This window comes from Cydia strobilella, chromosome 11, assembly GCF_947568885.1.
Source record: "Cydia strobilella chromosome 11, ilCydStro3.1, whole genome shotgun sequence".
In the NCBI taxonomy this organism is placed as follows: domain Eukaryota; kingdom Metazoa; phylum Arthropoda; class Insecta; order Lepidoptera; family Tortricidae; genus Cydia; species Cydia strobilella.
In genome coordinates, this window is record NC_086051.1 from 5250503 (window position 1) to 5273362 (window position 22860).

General features: G+C 36.7%; 3 protein-coding genes across 9 annotated transcripts in view; 1 reads left to right on the forward strand and 2 right to left on the reverse strand.

Annotated features, from left to right (window-relative positions):
• LOC134745406 (E3 ubiquitin-protein ligase MARCHF6) overlaps positions 1 to 14595 on the reverse strand; it is a 42358-nt gene extending 27763 nt beyond the window's left edge. Inside the window, exon 1 of the mRNA XM_063679446.1 lies at positions 14585 to 14595. The gene's annotated coding sequence lies outside the window, so the exon portion shown is untranslated. The remainder of the gene's footprint in view (positions 1 to 14584) is intronic.
• Positions 1 to 22860, forward strand: part of LOC134745383 (adenosine 3'-phospho 5'-phosphosulfate transporter 2) — a 423869-nt gene that overhangs the window by 9406 nt on the left and 391603 nt on the right. The window contains exon 7 of one of the 3 annotated variants that reach the window (XR_010128163.1): positions 3784 to 3835. The exons of the other annotated variants lie outside the window; for them this stretch is intronic. The gene's annotated coding sequence lies outside the window, so the exon portion shown is untranslated. Of the gene's footprint in view, positions 1 to 3783; positions 3836 to 22860 lie in introns of those variants that run through there. 3 annotated transcript variants of the gene reach the window in all.
• LOC134745371 (tyrosine-protein kinase Src64B) overlaps positions 1 to 22860 on the reverse strand; it is a 100799-nt gene that overhangs the window by 4497 nt on the left and 73442 nt on the right. For 4 of the 5 annotated variants that reach the window (XR_010128159.1, XM_063679406.1, XM_063679402.1 and 1 more), the window contains 4 exons: positions 4883 to 4967; positions 1906 to 2040; positions 1594 to 1804; positions 753 to 1006 (listed from right to left, as the gene is read on the reverse strand). Coding sequence is in view for 4 of the 5 variants with exons in the window: in XM_063679406.1 (XP_063535476.1) it covers positions 753 to 1006; positions 1594 to 1804; positions 1906 to 2040; positions 4883 to 4931 (649 nt within the window). In the remaining variant the exon portion in view is untranslated. Of the gene's footprint in view, positions 1 to 752; positions 1007 to 1593; positions 1805 to 1905; positions 2041 to 4882; positions 4995 to 22860 lie in introns of all 5 variants that reach the window. The other variant, XM_063679405.1, reaches the window with a different exon arrangement.

A 22860-nucleotide genomic window follows, 5' to 3' on the forward strand; every position in this document is an offset into this window, starting at 1 on the left:
ATTGATACACCTGGGCATGAAGTAGTTCTATTGAAGAAGCTATCGTTATCGTAAGTGGTCTTATCATAAATATTATACCTATGGTAATTGAAAATATGAACTGATGGCGTTTTGAATACCTTTTGTTAATGGAATTCGAGGATAAATTCACACTCCATTATAGGACAAAATGTTTTGTAGATGTGCCTATGGAGATGTCACGAAGAAAATGTTATGACAATAAATTACGTTATCATAATTAAATCAGTACTGTGACTCTATTTCACTAGTCACTATCGCTAGACTCGCAGGAGTACGTAGATAGATGTAAGTATGCTCCGCTATTGAAACGAACGTAAAGATCACAGAATGAAGTGTATGCAAATTGAAGCAGTTTCTTTTATATATTTTAGCTTCCTAGAAATATAGGGACGTTTTGTACGATAAAAGTCATTATTCATTATGCACAGCCACGGAACGTAAAAGTTTTCAGTTTTAAATATTTTATTACCTATTAAAGTTTCAAGACCTTACTTTCCCGCGTCGTTCTCAGAAGTAGCTAAGCGGGCAAGGTGATCAAAATGCTCTTATTCTCTTAAAAATAAAGTGGTGCCATTGCCATTATCATTTTACACAGTCCGCTTAGCTGCTTCTGCTTGTACCTGCAACCTTGTCGGTTGAGAATAAGGCGCTATACTCTTATGCGTGCAATTAAAGATAGGTTTAATTCAACATCTAACATGAAATAACTTGAAATAAACGAAATCACTCACTTGTATACGACATGACGAGCGCCGGCAAGCTCGGGAACGTCTGATTCGTAGCTATATAAAACCCTCCATTGTCCAACGGCTTGATCTTGTAATGCTTCACATGGTACCCTCTGCCTTCCTCCCAATCCTTCACACTGAGACTGAAACCGTGCGGGTTGTGTTCGGCGGGTCGCACGAGGAACGTGCCCCGAGGATTACTCTCAGCTAGTAGGAGCTTGTCCGCTTCCTTTCTTGAAACGGTGGGGAAGAACCAACTGGAATGTTGAGATTGCCTTTAGCAGAAAGGTATGGTTAGAATGTGTGGTGGGATCGGGCCGTCACCGTTGGTTCCCAGAAGCCACCGAGCTGGTTTGCAAGCCTTTTTATAGCAAGCCGCGGTTTTTGTATGTTTGTTTACTATTAATATATGGTTATGGTTAGGTAGTTATAACACGATCCATTTCATATGAATTTGTTGAATACGTCGCGACATTTCACATCGTCTTGAAGAAGTACGCAAGTGTTGTACTCTTTTGAAATTGTCAAATGTGACGTTTTCAACCAAAGGGTACCACACTGTCGGTTGTCGATAAGGTTGATTTCTAATTGAAGCTATATGGAAATAGCGCCTTACTGTTAAGCGACAATAGTACTCTTTTAATTGAAAAAGGCACAAATGGATGATGTAGTCAACCTTCATTTGGTAGCCCCATGAATATGAAATAGGCAAAACAACATGGACATCACAAGTACGCTCACTGAAACCACACTAAGAGCACACCTTTCAAAGAAAGTTTTCCGTTGCAAACAAGTAAGAGCGTTCCGAGTCAGTTTGGTCGCAATTAGGGAATTCTATACTCACTCTTCGCACTCGACAGAGCTCTCCTCTGCGACGAAGTTGACAGGCACGAGCCCCTCCCGCCGCGTGGTGAGGTGCAGGACTCGCCACCAGTCCGTCTCGGCGTCGTTGAGGACCTCCATGCGGTCGCCCTTGCGGAAGGAGATGTCGGAGTCGGCGCGCGCCGTGTAAGCGCATAGCGCTTTGACTACGCGCCGTCCGCCGTTGGTTATACCTGCGAATTGCCCATGGATAACATATTTTACTTTTTATGTTTAATAGGATCTCACCTAAAGGTCTTGTAAAAATCGCCTCTGTGATGGACGGGTTACTCACATGTTCCCGGGTTTCGTGTTCGCACGATGTCGGCGGTGCGGCGCGGCGCGCGGTTGTTGGGCTCGCCGGTGTAGCGAGTCTCTAGCGACGGGCAGGCGGTGAACCCCGGCTCGTTCTTCTTGTACGCTGGGTACACTGGAAACAAAATTAGATTAAATAAAATTGTGCCAACAGTTTCTAATCGTAAGTGACGTAAGATAATTTGTACCTGATCTTGAATTTTATGTATGAATATTTTTTACCTACTTCTGGTCAATAACCGGACTTTTAGTTGCCAATATGCGAGTGTCGAGTAAAAATCCCAGTAAAGTTAAAAACAACTGCGCACACTGCAACTGCAACTGTGTCACTTCGCAAGCTAAAGTGACACACAATAATTCGATCGCTTCTTGAACTGCTTCTTATCCATGTTAGTAAGTTGCAAATAAGTTATACCGGTACCTATGTCGATACGTGCGCAAGATCCCAACAGGCCAAATAACTGAACCAGGCGGACAAGTACACTGAACGAGGACTAAGCTCGGACAGACTTTATATCAAATTGATAGCTATTTCTTAGAAAGTAATACGGGCAAGATTTCACATCCCACGCGGTTCGAAGCGCGCATTAAATAAAGAAATATGGATCCTAAACAAAATTGACTTCTATCGATACTACTTTGTCTTTAAGCATCCTACCATCGCCAACAAATCAAGACAAGAGTCGTAAAATGAATTTCATGGAACCTCGGAAAATCACCAGTGCAAAGTTAGCTCAGTTCAGACTTTCGCTGATAAAAAATTATAAGTACAATCATTGATTGTATAAAGATGCCATATTGAGCAACAGTTATCTATATCCTTGAGCGCATATTATATTATTTTTTAAAGATTGTTCAACTCCCTCAGACTGCCTCTACAACGTAAACCATAAAATTAAAAGTCCTTCGAGCCGAATTCAAATTTAACTCCATTCAAATCCTATCAATGCAACACGCAAGGTCATGGTTGTATGTATCCGATAATGATTTCTATGCGTATTGTATTCGTGTAACCATAGTTAAAAGCTAGCAATGCTGTTGGCTGTTGGGTAACCTCATTGAAATGCTATATTTTATCTCCAACGCATACGCATCAATATTCAATTGATTACACTTGACCGCAGCAAAATAGCTCTTTGGCCTTTCTTTAGATACCTTCCATGAATTATTGGTTTTACGCGCATCGAATCGATAATTTGCAAGTAATTAATACCTTCCGAATACAATGATTTTAGACAATGGTTACGACCTTAAAACACTGATGCGCGGACACATGTAAATTGAAGCTAAGTGCAGCTCCTTTAGGTTACGTGCGAAAATTCTTGGTCAATTGTTTCGCTTCTAAGGAAGTTACGGTCGGCGGTTTTAGAGTAATTTTTGTACACCGTGAAACCAGGACTAATGAATGAGTCGTTATAAGATTCCCAGGCAATTTTTCAAAAATGATTAATTAAGTTCGAAACTTTCGTGGATAAGAACAATAAAGGTTTTGGATAATTACCTAGCACAAAAGCGATCGGGGAGAATTTTTTAACGATCATAATTAATATAATTACAGTAAAATTTGTTTGCTAGGGAGTTAGTTAAGTTTCTTAAAGTTATTAAGTACATATATTGAAAGTCGGGTTGGCGATAAAACTCGATAAAGCACGAACATCTCGAGATGAAATTCCGAGCTTTTATAAATAAATCAAGTTAATTTTAAATTTATTGACTACAGCGAGACGAGTGCGGGCTAGGCTGCATCCCCATAGGTTTTTTTTTTCGCAAGTGTGATAAAAAACATTGTGTGTAATTCCGACGGGGGTAACAATATTGTAAGCTCGAGTTGTTAATTTAAGTCTTTAGTCTTTAAGAGTCCCCGGCAAGCTCGGCCGAATTTCACCTTCTCATACAAACGGAGTTTCGTTTTCATTTTAAAACTCCGTGTAATGAATCTTTGCACATACAATGACATGAGGTATATCTAGGCCTGTAATTAGTTTATATATCTACAGTTTATAAAACAGACGAAATAGAGCAAAAACAAGTTTTGTATAGATAACTTAAATTCGCTGTATTTTTTTACTATGGCATCTGAAGCTACATAAACCTTATCCTATTGTAAGTACAAAGTTTCAGAGCAAACCAGATACTCGTTTTAAAATGAGAACGTAACTACGTTTGTATGGAGAACCGAGCATGCCGGGGACCCTTAAACGAGACCTCGCTTACAAAATCTCGCTTACCCTTACGAGGGGTCGTTGCACAATGTACTATTGACTTTGATTAAATCTGTTATTTTGATTTAATTAAGGTAATTCATTTTCTTCGCTACACATTACGAATATTCGGTCGCATTTGTACAAATTAGTATCTTTGAATCGAGTTTTCAGTATGCGATAGAAATGCAGGACTAGTGCTGAGTTAGTGGTTACTGGGCACCTAGAGTGCTCCATTCACAAATACATATATTGCAAGACTAAGTGCTTTTCGCTTGAAGGCACTGCAACACTTCTGAACTAAACTAACTTCTCTGTCGCTTAAAAATATCAAAAATAACTTTCAAACCACTAAGCGCCATTAAGTCCGAACTTGACAGCATTGCCAGTACGACCCCGAACTTCAAACAACGGGATACTCCACAAAATTACGTCAAAATTGATCCGATTAGTCGAACACGGAAACAGTAATAATGTCATACTACTTTTTAAAGGGTTAAACGCCCCTGGAGGCAGCTTCGGAAACATAAACTGCCGCAAGTTTGCTCATAGTTTTCCGTCGGTTTCTATTAGTGCAATCTAAGAATATAATAAAATGTGCCCGTATTATCTCTAGTTTTCCTAATTTACTTATTACAGATTCTGCTGGTAATTTGTGATTAAGGAAAGCAAATGAGGATTAACACGAAAGCGTGGACATTAAGACAATACCTAAGGCTTTATGCTTCAAGTTTGTGAACTTGTAAGTTCGCTTACCTAGAGGTCGTTCCGGGTCATGGCGGCGGCTGCAGCATTTGTTACCCATGGCGCGGCCCGCCCGCTACGCCGCGCCAAGCTGCTTCTGCAACAATACAAACTGTTATTAATACTTGTTATGTGTACTCGTAAAGTAGGGGTTTAGTGTACGCGCTGGGAGTATTGAAAACCCTCCCAGGGAGGCGTGCCTAATTTGAAAATGCTTCCGCGTGTTTTTCTGACCCTGTATCTTACTTATTATGTATATATGCACGAATGTGGGAAAGTCGACTTCTTCTGAACTTATACGTCTTTACGCCGATCATCTATCTATATACGTAAAGTCCAAGCAATTACTTATTCTGTGGTCCAAGCGACCCTTTCGCCTGCATGGCAGTAATGGAAATACTATCTCTGTGTGCTTTCAGCGACGTCGAATAAATAAATCAGCAAATACATACAACGCGAGCAGTCAACCATTCAAGTGGATTGATACACCTGAGTAGGCGTCACGTCGATGCGCACAACACTATTGTGTTTTAATACTTTCTCCGTTTTTGTCCTTATGGCTTTCATACAAAAACAGGTGATGATAATATAGTACCTTCAACCTTTACAAATAAAAAAACAGACAATTTTGACAGATATTTTGACATTGATGCAAATTTATAGTGTCATTTTTTTCGTGAAATAAAGAAATTTTAATCTAATCTATCTAATCAGATTGATTACATAAAGACTAATCAGTGTTTGATTAATCAGATTGAGAAATCAAACACTGGTACTCTATTCATTTGGAGCCGATGTAATATTTATAAGTATTTGTAAGTCGTGAAATAAAACTTCATAGGTTCATAGTTTTTTACAGTTTTATTTCATGAGTAACTATCGCGGTAACCGAAGACAATATTATTTTCTCAAAAATGGACGGCAAAGTCGACGTTGCCGGTTAAAAAGTAGGTCGCGAAGTGCGTAGTTTATGGTCAGTCAAAAAATTAAAAAGTTAAAAACATTGCAGTCTCGATTTCGGGACTGCAATGTTGCATACAAATTCCATTATTTGTCGAGTTTCAAACTTTTTAAAAGTTGAAGTGGCCATATCAAATGAAGGCATAGGTCCATTAAACAGCCAAACAGATGATCAGTACTTATTATTATAATGTTGGTACCGCGACTATTTAGGTGTCTCAAATAGGTTGGCGTATTTTCAGCAAAAAAATACACTTCCATTTTTAATTAAAAAAATAAAACGGCGGCAAAGCAAATCTTTTTACTTTTTTGTGTGAAAATATATACACAACAATGTTACTTCTGTAAAATATTTCTATTATATTTGCGTTTATTGCGCCATTTTTGAGAAAAGCACTATATATGACTCGGCTGGAAGGCTACTTGCTGGCTTCGGATTCAATTAAACGGACTCCCAAGGTCGTCCGTTTAAAACAAATCCTCAGCCAGCAAGTAGCTACTTCCGAGCCTCGACAATAATGTACTATTATAAGTCATTAGATTAATGTTTATATTACTTTATTAAATGTCTAGTCTCGTATTGTGTTACTAACATAGTTGTAAGTTCGTGCGTGTAATACTAATAACTCTATGGACAACAAAGTCTGAAATAAAGAAATTTATTATTATTTATTATAAACATAACAGGCTAATTTTAGAAAAAATATAATGAAACCGAAACGTTAATATCCTCCCCTTATCGTCAGTCAGCAGTGGAGTACCTACACCATTTTAAAACACGTGGCAAATACATCGTATGGGGGCAATGGGGGCCTGTCTTCACGGCTTCACGGCCTCTAGGTACAATTGGGGCCCCTCTCGGTCCAGGGGCCCGAGGCAGTTTAACTGCTTTGCCAACCTATATTTACACTACGTCAGGTGGTAATTATATATAAAATAATTACACAATAAGAAGACGATAGCCATAAATACGCAACTTATTATTTGTCGGCATAGTAAATAAACAATCAATAAGAATCGCCAATTAGACGTTTAATACTGACACTCAAAGGTTGTTAACAACGACACCTTGCATAACAACTTGATAACAGAAACAACGACTTTCGAGTTAAAACATAACAACCAACGCAATTAAAAATTGTGACACTGGAAATAATCCGATAGAATATGAATCCGTTTGCTGAATGCGCTAATTGGTTTGTAGCATAAAAGAATGGCCGAACGTTGCCGACAACTTTTATATTGGATAAAACGTTTCATATAAAAACATTTTTTATAGATCTATCGTGCATTTTGGAAACAAAAAGCAACTACATATTCGATTATTTCAAAGCAAAGTTTATTGCAGCGTAATTCCCAAAAGGACGTAATTTAGTATAATAGATTCCCCAATCCTCAGTTGTTTTTGACAGCTCCACTGTTTGTTATTTAGCAAATGTCTGAAGGTATCTAAACAAAACCTGCTTAAACATATACTACAGCATTAACTATGTTACGAAAATCCTCATCGACCTTTGAATGGTTAATAATTTGCAAATTAATATAGTTGTGCGAAACCACACCTGAATTACGCTCAACGCAGTATCTATTCGACACGGAAAGCTCATTAGTCCGTACTGATAGACACCTACACTCGGTATTAAATACTATAGAGGAAATGTTAGGTTTCTGTATTCACATTGTTCCAAATCTTAGGCAGACCAGTATAAGAACGGCCTTGAGATTCGTAACAACCACCCAGAGCAGACGTAATACTAGTTTTGTAAATCTTCGCTGGTCTCAGGTGTTGTTTAGGTGGTGAAATAAGAGTGGACTGTAGTGTGTAACGCTGGTTTACTTTCCAAATTACAAAAAATACAAAAGGTGACAAAGTGAATTGTCGTTAGGAATCGAGAGAATGATTGGTAAGTTTTTGAAAGCCCTAACTGTCAAAGTTTTGAATACAAAATTGCCATATTAAAATGTTTTAGTTAAAAAACATGCAATATGAATTAAATTAATTATGTGAACATATTGAGACGTTAAAATAAATTATATAATAATAAAACTGTGAAGTTAATTTTTAATACAAACATTCGCTATTTATCCTTACGAATACAGGATCGAAACTGAGTATATTTTCGAACGATTCGTAACAGTTTAATGTAAATTTTCACCTACGATTGCCCGTAGCGATAAGTACGTTCTGCTAAACTATGATGAGTAACATGACGATTCAGGAAAATACATGATCAAACGAACTTCAAAGTGAAGTTCGATCAGTATTATATGAGTAAGCTTCATTCGAAGATATAAAAACCAGGTAGTCCTTTAACCTACTAGGCAACTCATCGCATGTTTAAAGTAGGTAGCAAAAACTTTAACTCAAACAGGTCTATCCCTACTTTTTCACCTAGTCTTGATGGGGCGCGCGGCTTGCCGCCATTGCTCATTATTTTTAGAGACTTTACTTTCTAAAGCAAAACTTTCTTTCCGTGTATAGGGGAGGGAGGGTAGTTATATCTTCGAATGAAGCTTACTCATATAATACTGATCGAACTTCACTTTGAAGTTCGTTTGATCATGTATTATATTTCTCAAGCTTCATTCTTCAGATATAAAAACCAGGTAGATGTTAAGAGTTGAAAGTTTTGCTGCATTCTTTCCCATTATCAATATTATCATAGCATATTTATTTCTGAAAACATATTTGTAGGAATAATTATCTACCATGTACATATGTGTATGTTATACACAAGTTTACTGTTCCAATTGAGTTATAAGGCATTGTTAAGAAACACGGGAAAGTTTAGCAATGCAGGTTCAAAAAGGTATACATATATTAGGTATAGCCAGGTTGTATATATATATATATATATACTTTTACGTATTAGGATATTTAAACAAAATCTAATTTGTTCTTCATAAAACCTAATTGACTAAGATTCCATACAATTTGTGGTCAACTTTGCATTAAGTTTAATTCGATTTGAAAATGTTTAATACGAGTAAACTCATAAGACATATGTCCTTTTGTGAAATGTATTAAAATTCACTAGCAGTGCTTGTCCGCGATACGGAATTTTTGAAGGCTCAGAACAGTACACTATTGATGACAAGATTCAGGCTCGTCTAAGTGTAATTATCTACGAAGATAAGACGTAATTTAGGCTAACGATACAACCCAGCGTTACCTCCAGACAGGGTGGGGTACGCTGTGGCTGTGATGTCTTTCCCCGCGTCTTGACGCTATGACGCTTCAATTCAGTTAGGTGTCTTTGTTACAATTGGATGATTCAAATTATTTAATTATTCAATATCACTTAAAAAAGTAAAATCATATTTTTAAACAGACACAAGGTACTTAGATACTGACATCGCCTACGGTATTATAAATATATTCATATTTTTATGTATCCCATAACAATATTGGCGTACGTATCCCGATAATTTGTATGGTTATATGCATATATAAACATTCAAAAATAGTCACCAAAATATATGCATTGTGCAGGGTATTACCACTTAGTTTATTCCATTTAATTTGTGGTAAAAGAGATTTTATCCAGCTTAAGTTTAGGAATTTCGATCAGATTCACATCACGTGACGTGACGACCTATTTAGCAATTCCCACTTTTAGAGACAAGTTATACTTATGTGGGTAATATAAAAACAATATAGGTACTATTGTATTGTTTCAATTATAAATTTACGAGGTAGTCTCGTGTTTATTCAAATTCAACCTCTGGGCGGATAAAAGTACCGTACTATGGGTTAGGTGTGAGTAAAATTTATTCTGTCACCTATAATTGGATATTAAAAATCCAAATATATTTTATATGTAAGGATTTATTTTAAAAGGCAATGTAGTCTTGTGCCGAACATTTCGGCAGCTAGATCGACGTGTCTCTGACACGCACAAATCAAAAATGAACCGCGGAGCGCTGGTGAAAAAATTTAAAAGAAATATTTTTAATTCGAGGGTAGACTTCGAACGTTTTTCAAAATAAAACCCGTAAGGTTTTAGATTACATAAATAGGCCTACATGAATAAAGAATATATTTGAACTTGAACTTAAAAGATAATTCTTTATGCCCATAGAAAAACTTGAACTTGGTGTTTTAAAATGTGCGTGGTTTTGATCGAGAACCGCTATAGATTTATTAAATTGTGTTATGCATTGCTATCGTGTTGACTCACGGCCAACCCCAAGCAAGTTCTATCTTCGTGACGACTCTAGGCCGCCCCCCAGGTTTATAGTTACCAGTCGTGGACTCACGGCCCGCGCGGTACTAAGTAAATGCAAGGTATTTGATCACAAAGTGTAAGTTTTTTACAAAAATAGTTAAAATAGTTACACTTAAGTAAGTATCAGATTTGTTTTTTTTTCAGGATCTGAAGGATCTATTATCACTCGGCAATTTCGCTTGAGTTTTTTCTGTTGGGCCATCTAAAACTCTCTTTAACACAACACAATATGATTATTTAGGGCCCTTTGTTTCGTTGCGCGCTGTCCGATCTTAATTAAACCTTTGGTTGGTTCACGACCAACCCCCGGGCGCAATCGGTGTTCGAAGTACGAACAGACTTTCCATCGTGTTGGTTCACGACCAACCCCCAAGATAATTTTTTCCTTCGTGTTGGTTCACGACCAACCCCCAGGATGATTTATTCCTTCGTGTTGATTCACGACCAACCCCCAGGATGATTTATTCCTTCGTGTTAGTTCTCGACTAACCTCCAGGATGATGAACAATTTCAATAACAAATATATTTTATATTGCACAACGAATACGAAACGAATAATCCCACAGCTTACATCTCGTATAAATCGTATAATGTCTGCACTAAGTGCACTACGTATAGGCATTTTAAACGACTTTGAAATAAAATTATGATTTTACGTGCGTTCGTTGCCTCGCAAGAATAAAGAATGAGCAATGGCGGCAAGCCGCGCGCCCCATCAAGACTAGGTGAAAAAGTAGGGATAGACCTGTTTGAGTTAAAGTTTTTGCTACCTACTTTAAACATGCGATGAGTTGCCTAGTAGGTTAAAGGACTACCTGGTTTTTATATCTGAAGAATGAAGCTTGAGAAATATAATTATATATATAACGATTAGGTATTAAGTTAAAGGACACCTGTTACAATTTAGTACGTTTTGGCACATCAAAGTCATTATGGCCGAAAGTATCTGAAAAACAGCCGTTGCTGGAAAACTTTTGGGCAGGATAAATGACTATCGACGACGCGTGACCGTCCGAGAAGTAACGCATGATACAGAATACAGACTAAGAATTGTGATGCGATCGAACCGGCTTGCCGTTAAATGTAGATTAGATAGAAGCAGAAATAGCGCGGGCGAATTTATGAAATGAGTTTATTGAAAAATAATTAGAATTATTAGGGGCAACGCCGCTTGCGTTCTTGCGACCATGCCGGAAGGGGGTGATTTGGGGGAAGTCTTTTATATTTAGTTGTTAGTTTTAGTTTTAAGCTGTATTTTTGTATTAGCGTAAGTTTAATTGACTATTATTAATGTAATTTCTATTTGTTATAATAAAAGATACTTTATAATGTATAACAACATAATACTTAGAATTATGAGATTACAAATTACAAATTCTACTCCAAATGGTGGGAAAATGCCGATGACAGGGTCGAGTGGAAAAAACGAGGGGAGGCCTTTGCCCAGCAGTGGGACACCAAAGTAGGCTAATTAAAAAGAAAAAAAATGAGATTACAAACATTGGTATAAAAGATTAGACTTCCAAGCAAGCTCTTATCTTACTTGTTTATTCTCGCCTTTGGGTTTTTCGGAGAAGGGCTTTGTATGTGATATGAAAAAAATATTCGATTACATCACATCTAAGATAGAATTGTGAAGTGGGAGTCTGTTTATGAAATGATAGGGAAATTTCATGAATTATTAATTAAATATTCTATCTTTAATTATAATTGGCGGAATTAAGCAATAGAGTCGAGAGTTTCTCGTTTCTCGTCTCAACAGTAGGTTTGTAAATTGTAATGTACTAATTCAATTTATGATACCGTAAGAAGATTCCTTTGTTTATTTCATATATTAATTCAACTGCGTGCAGCGTGATACAATAAAAAAATTGCGATCTCTTTGAACACGAGAACTAGTCACTTTTTAGATTATTTTATAACGAGTTGTTTCGTATTACCAAATGCCATTCTATCCAGTCAATGGCATCTCAAGACAAACTATCTGATCAGACGGATCTTGGATTTACATTTTAATCCTACGAAAATATATTAGTTTATCCACAACCCGAGCCTAAGACCAAAAAAAGAAATTCAGGTTAGTCAAATATGTAAATGTTATCTTGACGCCGAGATAAGAGCGCAACGAAGTAATTCATCCATCCAAGCTTCAAAACTGAGACATCTTAACCTTTACTCTTTCGTAACCTTTTTATTTGACCTAACCTTTACCTGACTGGTGAACGCCTGACCTGACTTTGAAAAGACAACGGGATGGAACGCGACCAATTTACTCTACTTTTAGTTCTATTCATAAATATTAATGCCGCACATTTGAAACAAAACCCAAATTTTCTTATGGCGTTATTACTTAATCATAAACGCGTTACTGGCCCGAATTAGCTATGAATCGTTTGTATTTTAATCTGTCATTTTGACTTATGTATTTGTAAGAAAAGGATAAAACATAATAACTAAATCAGTCCCGTAAAGTTTTATGGGTTAATCCTTAAACGTGAATAATTACTGATCCGAGAAAAAACAGGATTCTTAACGAATCAAAAGACCATTTCGCATACGTCCAGGAAGCTATATGTCGCTCTTTTACCAAAAATGATCTGTAGGTACAGCAAGTCACGTTGATCCAATAAAGTAAGGAAAAACTAACAAAAACACAAGTACATATTTATGTTACCAGTAGCAATTGTTTAGTATTAGCGATTATAAATACTAGGAAATAATCCGATCCATCTGACGTTAACTGACCGCAATCAATGACTTGTCAGGACCAAGTATTACTTTGATAGAAAATTGTATTTCTTACTTAATCCTAGACTAAGATAACATAATGAATGATTTAGAAAAAATATGAGGACCCATAATTCCAAAATTAAACTAAAAGAGTTGAGTGCAATGCTTAAATATATCTGTACCGACTGTGGGAATTATAGGTACAATAGGCACGTACGTCATATATATGTACATGTAATTTCCCAGACAATTATTAGTTACGCATATTTTTAAACAGGTGAAGTTATTATACTCGTATGTAATATGGTGTAGGTATTTGTATCTTGTATCGGCCGCTTATCGGCGTGTTCAAGCTCTTATCAGTATTATGACTGATGATACAGACATGTTCCCACGCGCTTACATTTGGCGATAACAATTGATTTGACATTTTTAAAGTCTATAGCTTCAAATTTTTTTTTACATCTCCTTTCCCCTGAGGGGTTTCCCGTTTCCCCTGTGTACCTACATTGAGGGATTACACTGGAGCACACCAAAACTCGCAAAAAAATACAAGAAATAGCACTTGCTTTTTCCTACGCTCATTTACACCTGCCACAATCACTACACGTAGGTACCTACTTTGATATCAGAAAATATTACTTTGGTTTTAAAAGAACCACGAAATAAGAATAAAATAAAAGCGACAATTCCAATAAATTATACATTCTATTCTGCAATAGGGGGTATTACTGCAATGTTCTGCCACCAGAGTCCTTTTTAGGGTTCCGTACCTCAAAAGGAAAAAACGGAACCCTTATAGGATCACTCGTGCGTCTGTCTGTCTGTCCGTCTGTCACAGCCTATTTTCTCCGAAACTACTGGACCTATTAAGTTGAAATTTGGTATACATATGTAAGTTTGTGACCCAAAGACGGACATGTAACGTAAACAAATGAATTTTAAACACGGGGGCCACTTTTGGGGGGTAAATGAGAAAATTAAAAAATAAAGTTTTTAACTATATCGTGTTACATATCAAATGAAAGAGCTCATTGTGAGAATCTCAAATATATTTTTTGTATAATGTTATGGTAAACAGTTTAGAAGTTATTCAAGAAAATAGGCAAATAATGACCAAACCCCCCCCCCATCTTTATCTCTGAAACTACTGGGTCTAAACTTTTGAAAAAAATACACAAAATAGATCTTTACCTATAGATTACAGGAAAACCTATTAGAAATGTGCAGTCAAGCGTGAGTCGGATTGAATTACTTAGTTTTTGATCCGGCCCCTACGGGTTTTTTAAAGACATTTCACTCACGTTTCACATAAAAAATACATTGTTTAAATTATATCATGTACCTTGGAACGCGAGTCCGACTCGCACTTGGCCGGTTTTTTTATGATATAGGAGGCAAGCGAGAGTACAGCAGTTGCAGCAGCACTAGCCCCTTTAGGTCTTTGTTTTTCTTGTCAGAAGTAATAAAGATGGCCGAGATTTTAACAGCGAAGGTTTGTTTGATGTGACTGAACTTGATAACTTGATAAGAATAGGACTTACGAAACACTACAGGTCGATGGCAACAAGGCATAATGACATTTTGTCAACAATTTCTCACGTGAAGAGAATACACAACGACGTCCGGTGTATCGGTATTTTAAACACAGGTCGGGTTTCAGAAAACATGCAGTTTGATTTGTGGTTCGTCAAAATATTTAATGTTTGAACGGTTGACTGATATTGCTTGTTATTTCATTGAAATGTAAAATTATGAATTTAACATTTAGCATAGTTATATTTAGCGCATTAATCATGAAATAGGTAAATGAACTGTATGCTTGATATAATATTTGGTCAAAATTATTTATCTGTGATTTTACTTTATTAAAATTTGCCACAGATGTGGATGTAGTTGCGCACTGTGAATAAGTTATATAACAGCATTGTCATCAGACAATAATATTTTATGTATGGCATGGCGATACAAGCGGTCTGAAGCTGATCTGATATTATGGGCCGCAGGTAGGCCTCATAGATTCTGTAAAACATACATAATTTATGCAGTAATATCAAAGTTAGAATTATATTTATATGCCGATGATCATTACAAACAAAATGACTGGCAATATGAAAAGTTCGTGGCAAATAATTGATGGAACTGAATTCTGAGTTATAAACCTTGAGGCCAATTCTGATTTTAATTTTTTTTCCTGAAACTGTTATGTATTTGATCAGCAGTTATCAACAGTGACATTTCTGGTTCAGCCGACAAATCAAATCTAAACAGTTTTAACAAGAAATTTTAAACCAGAAATGGGCTTTACATCTAATTCTTAGTAATCAGCTGTAGGAATGATTTCCCATGTAGTGGCGTCGTATTTGTAAACAATAGCATTGCAACTGTAGCCTCAGTAAGCAGAAGAGGTGAGGTACCGCAGTAATTAAACAAAGGCAAACAATACTGACGGCTCTTCGTGGAGCCAGGGAACAGACGTTTCGCAACAATTTATGTCCCATCGTTCACACTTAACTGACAATTTGTAAATCTTATTGCAAAAATGTATGGTCCGCTAGTCTGGTCTGTTTAGAGTTACTGTACTATTACTACGAGTATGATATTGAGAATTAAACAGGAAAAAATATTTCATGTAAAATGACGACATGAGTAATCTCAAACTCATTACGCATGCAAGCTACCTCTACCTAAAACACCAGTTTTACTATTTCAAGCCTAAATATTAAATGACTAGTCGCGAGGCGAGGAGTGGGAAATTGTAATTTCATGCGACTGTCGATAAGAGTAATTACTTTTACACGTACTGCTGAGCGTATGATATTTTTCTCACCGCTTTGACGATATGGCAAAGCTCAACCTTAAGTAATGCTCAACCAGTGAATAGAAAATGTGAAGTTCATCATTAACCATGCGATAGTTTGTCTTATGGCTCTGTATAAAATTTTATGGTTGACTTCTGGAGATAGATAATATTATAAATGAATAGGTGCTCCCACCATGAACTCTTAGACGTTATGTAAACAAAAGAACAACCCAGAACCACCCGTTTGCGATCCAATTTGTCAACCGAATCTTGGCCTAGTCATGTATTTCCGTTTTCGATTCAATAGCGCGAGCGAGTCGAGGTCACAAAACACCAGTGTAAAGAGATTCCTAACCGCTATGCTTAATCGGATAACGTATACTAGTTCGCCAGAAATATCTATTCCTAAGCAATTTGAACGAGGAATGTTTATGGCCTGCCCGTAAGACATAGAAGGGTAAACAGACCATTTTTCAGCGTCGCCCACACCGTACTCAAGGGAGGCTAGCGGGGCATACAAGCGTACCGGTAAATCGTTACATAGCAAATCAGTTTGCAATTTTACATGGAGTTGAAAAGCACGACTAACTGTGTGTTGAAAAGGATCTTTTGATAAGGTTTATTGTATACTGAAATAGAAAAAAAAAACCGCAGTCTCTATCCATATGTCACATTAGACCTATTTCTGCCAAGTTGAATTATTTGAAAGCATGCACTTACTTGTAGGTAGGTAATATAGATTTTTGTGAATGCATACCAATTACTTACAAAAGGTTTTACAGCTTTTTTTTACAAATTAATTTCAATAAGTGTCGCAATATCTTTGCATTTGCAAATCTATGTACCAAAAAAAAAGATTGATAGCACTCTCGACAGCAGGGAAGGATACAATGTTTCATTCAGCTATTGCTACGCCCACTCGAGATACGGCTAATAGAAGCCCACGAAATGAAAACAATAGGAAATTAATCGGGGCGTCGGGCAAAGATAAGCAGCCCTGTGAGTAATTTGTGCGAGTACATAGATCACTTGCTTCACAGATGGAGCATATAAAAAGACTAGTTGTCACCACGTAGCCGACCGCCAGCGCTAATTTCAATTAGCCTCAAGTTGATAAAAAAATCTATTTGTGCAAATTCAAGAATAAGTGCCAGTTGCGACATCCGCACTTGACATACAGATCAACGTCAACCGGCGCGCCGCGGCGGTTTACTATGAAACTTTCCATACAATAAAATTTAGCGAACTCTTTAACGATGACAAACAGTTTGGTGCAACCGACTCCGATGCGTCTCATCTCAAAGTAGGTAGGTACTTTACAATTATAAAAACGCATACGAGTATGTTTAGTGAACGGTCACTCTTCGTAAACTATTCACAATGAAGGACAAGTCTTCGTGAACTCTTCATAAAGTCTTCTTCTTCATAATGAAGAGTCTGAGGCATTTTGTCTATGTATCCATCGCCGACATTTTAATTAAGCAACAGTTTGCCGCGCTGGGCAGAAAGAGTGTGTTTTGATAGCTATCTCAATGTTACTTACGGCGTTTTAGAATAGTTGTAGAGCTCGCAGGCTTTACATCCCTGTCAAATTTTGAGCTTAATTGATTGATTCGTTTCTAACTATCAATATTTATCGTATTATGAATCCCGATACAGTATCCCGATGTTTAGAATATTTTTAGATAGGAAAGTACTATATAGGAGATAATGTTTCTTCCTGGTCTCAATTAAGCCTGCTTTTTGTATGTTATATATGTAATAAATGTAATTATACCAGGTAAATGTGATTTACGCATAAGAAAAGTAAATTATTATTTCATTCCTAAAATATTTCATGCATATACATATAGTATGTATGTATGTATGTAAACACTGATTATACATAAGATAAGTTAAGATACAATTAAACAAAAAGTATACAATGTACAAAGGCGAACTTATCTCTATAAGGGATCTCTTCTAGTCAACTTTTGTGCAATCAAGAGAGACAAATAAAAAGCATATTATCGTTAGTTGGTAAACAGTTTATTTTAACATCATACCCTGTCTGACCCCCACAGCAGAGACAAAATTAGTCAAGCCGTGTGGTACAGGTTGTAGCAAAAAATACAACATACTAACATACAGCCATACACTCGAAATATATTACCACATTACCGGACAATTCATTAACGTCATGCTTATTTATCTACCTTTGGTTGCCTTCCTGTTCCTGCATTCCGCTTTCATGAATGAAGTCAAATTAGGAAGAAAACAGGACAAAATCACGAGAAGCGTATGCATTCTCATAATCTGTGCGAGGGCGAGTCAATTCTCGAGCGTGTGTTCAGTTACTTCGAAATCCGTTACTACCGAAACTGATGTTTTATCTCCATCTCTATCATCCTTGCCATATTGCAGTGACAGAGATGGAGATACAGAAACATGAAATTCTGAAGTATCTGTGCGTAATCCAAGAGCACATTTATACCGTCTTCGAGTTGCCAGTGCTCGGAGAACGGTTGGAATGAAAGCGTAGTGCGGGGAACGCCCCAGCTACCTGTTGCCTCTAATCAATAAGAACCCAGCACCATTGTTCCCCTAAACCTCACTTGACGAGTTCACTCCATTGCCGAATAAATCAGTCAGTGACTTTAAAACTTACCGCAATGCAGAATACAGAACTTTATTGGTAAAAGCAAATTTTACAGGTCACAAATAATGCTAATAATGCTACGTCAAATACAGTGATTGGTATAACTGAAACTGCAACTGTTGGGTTGTAGTAACCTATTTGAAAAATTTTGAGATTTATTAATTTGTCAATCACTTTACATTGTACATTTCATACCTTATTTCATAAATTAGCTTAAACCCTAAATGGATCACAATTAAAGTCTGTGACCGTACCTAACTTAGAGGTACCCCTATACTAATATCGCAAATCGCAACGCTAATTTTTTTGGCAAATTACCAATACGCGATTTCTGCAACTGTTTCTTTTGGCAGGCTGCATATAATAAGAGTTTTAGAATGGTCATAAATTTTACTATTCAAGCAAAATGGAAAGGTTGCCAAATTAAACTATTCGATAATGATTAATGACTGTACCAAATGTGCCCCAGTGCTATAATTCCACTCCTAAATCAAGTTTCAAATTTAAATTATATCATCTATAGATATAATTTAAATTTAAATAACTATGCTATATGTGAAATTTTCAAGATTTATTTAAACTAGGAAGGTATGAACGCCGCATAAATAGAATCTCAGAATGACCATTGTCCACTGCAACTAAATCAATGTTCTCTAGCTGATAGCTAAACCCGAGAGGGCAATAAAACGGCTTAGCGGAAGCCTTGCTCAAACACAAACGCTTTAGATAAGAGGATAATCAATACGCAAATGTTGTGAATACCCGCGACGGTAAAAGGCTGGAAATTATTCGGTAAACGCAACCGCATGGTATACCTATAAATATGGATACGAAACCGCGTATTTGCAATCACTGATCAGTTATTTTATTTACTAAAATACTAAGTAAATATACAATTAATAGCAAAGTTAAATACTGATTGGGATTCATCGTATGAAAGCCTGCTTTCATACGATGAAAGATCAGATGACAAGAAAACGTCAACGTGCAATGCCAGGTTTAAAATTCAGGGTCCAGCTAAGTAGGTAGCTGTAATTATTATAATGGCGGACGGTGGTAAAGACCAATAAACCATATAGCAATCTGTAGAAGGAAAACTTAGCCTTTAGTACGGTATTAACCAATAACTATTCGTTCGTTTCAGCAGAATGTTGGAGAATAGGCAATTTTGGGGGAAAGCAAATTTGAGCATCGCGCAGGTTCCGAAGCCGGTCAATAAACTCGAGCGACTCTTGAACTTGACCAGTGAACAATCGCGGAAACATCCCTCCCCAATTTAGAAGAAAAATGTTGAACTCGTGAATCATCTGGATAAAACCTATCATTACGGAGTAGGTAAAATAAAAAAATACGAAGTCACGGGATTGGAAAAAAAAATGGAAAATAGGTTGGTTTATAATCTTGTCTTCGGTTGTATTGGTTTCGCGTGTGTTATTGTTGTCGCCGAGTTTCTTGCCGATCCCATATTGGGATACCCTCCTACAATTTAGGGTCAGAGGTGTAGGGTTAGAGAGTCGGCGTAGCTTTATCGCGTATATCTTTACTTGAAAATAGTTGTAATGTATAACCAGCCTTATGAACCGGTTTTTGCATGTATAACCAGCCTTAAAGTTTATTATGGTTCATTATTTTTGTATGTGGGTACTTCTGCACATTGTAGTTTTTCCTCAGTCACCCGTTGACCACGAACGCTGTAAAGCCCTATAATTTATCAAATTCAATACCAGGTCACCTGTCATCTAAATTGCTTGCCTCTTTTAATTAACACGAACGTGTATTTTTTTTTACTAAAGATTATGAATTAGTCAATCCGTTTCAAAAGCATGCGTAACTTTATATAATGATTTTTCTAAATGGTTTTGTAAAATCATAGGCTATGTTATCAGCCCATGTAAAGTAATTCGCACCGTGAAAAATGCGATTATATTTATAAGCGTCACATATTACCAATATGAAATGTACACGTGGCTTACCATAAAGTAAAGGTGACTCTTGTTTCTAATATGTAGATGAACTGTAGAAGAACTTACGAAAACAATTTCTTGTTTAAATTAGTAGATGCCCTATTCATGTAGAATGCATTTGCGACGTTCATATGCATGTGCAAATACATCAGATTTTTCAGCTAGGTATGAACATGGCATAAGACAAGAGTTCGTTAGATCCGTAAATTTAAAAATTCGAACAATGTTTGTATAGTCGCAACACGTATTTCTGTTGAACTTGACAATGATAATATGTCTGGCGGACGTGGCGTGTCAAGCACAGCTGCGGAGACAATGGCTGTTCAGAATATAGTTAATCCTGAGCCGCCAACACACTAATTGTTCGACATATTATCGCGTTAGTTTAGTGATATTCGGATACTGACTGTGACGAACACTGAATATGATGGTTCCTTGACTTCGTGCTTAATTTGTCTTTACAATGGGTAAAGAAATCCCACTATTCCCAGTATATATTGATGGTTTGCAATATGGCAATTCTTTTGGGGAAAAAAAAAACGAGGATGCGAACTCTAAAAATACATTGCATTTTATGCCTGACTGGGTTTTAACTATAGATATAGTTAAAACCCATGAATAGGTTAGAAAAACTATACCACCATTTACTAATAAGTGCTGATTAACCAAACACATACTGTGTTACCGATTACTAATTTTTATGGGTTGAAGTGAAGCTCTTAGTAAAGACTACGAACAAATCGAAAAAACAACGCATTAGCTACATATACAAGTAAAAACCCGCCAAGTGCGAGTCGGACTCGCGTTCCAAGGGTTCCGTACATTCCACAATTTAAACAATGTATTTTTTATGTGAAATGTCTTTAAAAAACCCGTAGGGGTCGGATCAAAAACTAAGTAATTAAGTCCGACTCACGGTTGACTGCACATTTCTAATAGGTTTTCCGATGATCTATAGGTAAAGATCTATTTTGTGTATTTTATTCAAAATTTTTGACCCAGTAGTTTCGGAGATAAAGGGGGGGGAATGGTCATTTTTTGCCTATTTTCTTGAATAACTTCTAAACTATTTATTTTAAAATTATAAAAAAATGTATTTGAGATTCTCACAATGAGCTCTTTCATTTGACATGTAACACGATATAGTTTGACAAACTTTATTTTTTAATTTTATCATTTACCCCCCAAAAGTGGCCCCGTATTTAAAATTAATATGTTTACGTTACATGTCCATCTTTGGGTCACAAACTTACATATGTGTACCAAATTTCAACTTAATTGGTCCAGTAGTTTCGGAGAAAATAGGCTGTGACAGACGGACAGACAGACAGACGCACGAGTGATCCTATAAGGGTTCCGTTTTTTGCTTTTGAGGTACGGAACCCTAAAAATCAGTAGATGGAAACGCAATCAGCACGAAATTAAGTCCGACTCTTGGGAGACCCTGGCCCTGGATTCCAGATCGTTTGAGCACCGAAATAAAATCTCAGCAGTGAAATCTGGAAAGGCGAAACAAAAATTGTTTAAATAATTCCATTCGACCAACGATAGAGTTATAATGCATGCAATGAAAGACGGTTTAATTAAGCTGCTGGAGCGTGTAAATGCAGCGGTAACTTCCAACGATTAACCAAATTGAGTTACTCGGGAAGCTTCTGGTTGAAAATTGAAATTTAACCTTGCAATGTCTGATCGACCTTATCACCGTCTAGGGGTTGAGACCTTAATAAACCAGACTCCAGCCAGACCGAGTGGCTAGGTGGCAGCCCAAATATAATGTGGCAGTCAAAATAGCATCGGCAACGCTTACTTTCGATAACAGTTTCTCTTCATAAAATCTTTTCACATCTCTTGCACGTTAGTATGCTCTGTACCGTGAAAGTCAAGTTTTAGCTTCGTGTAGATTCTGATTTTGTTCGCGTTGAGCTATGTTTAATAATAAGGTTTATTCGAAACACGATTCACGCTCAACTGATACCGAGAATATAATTATTGAGACATTATTCGCCGGAAACCCTACCGCGTACAATAACGACATGTACTTGTTTAAATTATCGACTCCGCTATGGAATACCATGATTCAATAACATCACATTATTATTCTCCTATACATCAATATCTACTGGACAATAATATTATATCTAGCCCTTCTATTTTTTATCAACCAGTATGTTTACATAAACAACTTTGTATTACAAACGTAAAATTCTGGCCAAAGATTCATATGTAACTTCGGGGTTTTGTTAGGTACTGAGGTAATATTTGCCCGATGCTACATAATATCATTAATAACAAAATGATTTATTCCAGACATCATTAGTCTATAGGTATATGTACACAAAAGAAAACAGGAGGTTCAAAGAAAGCCGAAAGTCAAGGGTGCTAAAGGAGTTTGGACAATACCTAAAATTCAAAGCACAAGGATTAGCAGTAAGCACCTGCCTCTATTAATATCTTAATCTAGCCATTTACCACATGAAAGCGTATGAATAAACATAAGCTATTGGATTACGAATTAATTATGCTACATACCAATTCTCATGCAATTTGCCTGTAATGTAACGTCTGTTTACGCAAGAACACAATGTAGCTACATACGTTTGAGCTGTTACAGCGACAATGGCGATATAAAAAATGGTGCAGATTACGGTCTAGTCGATAACACC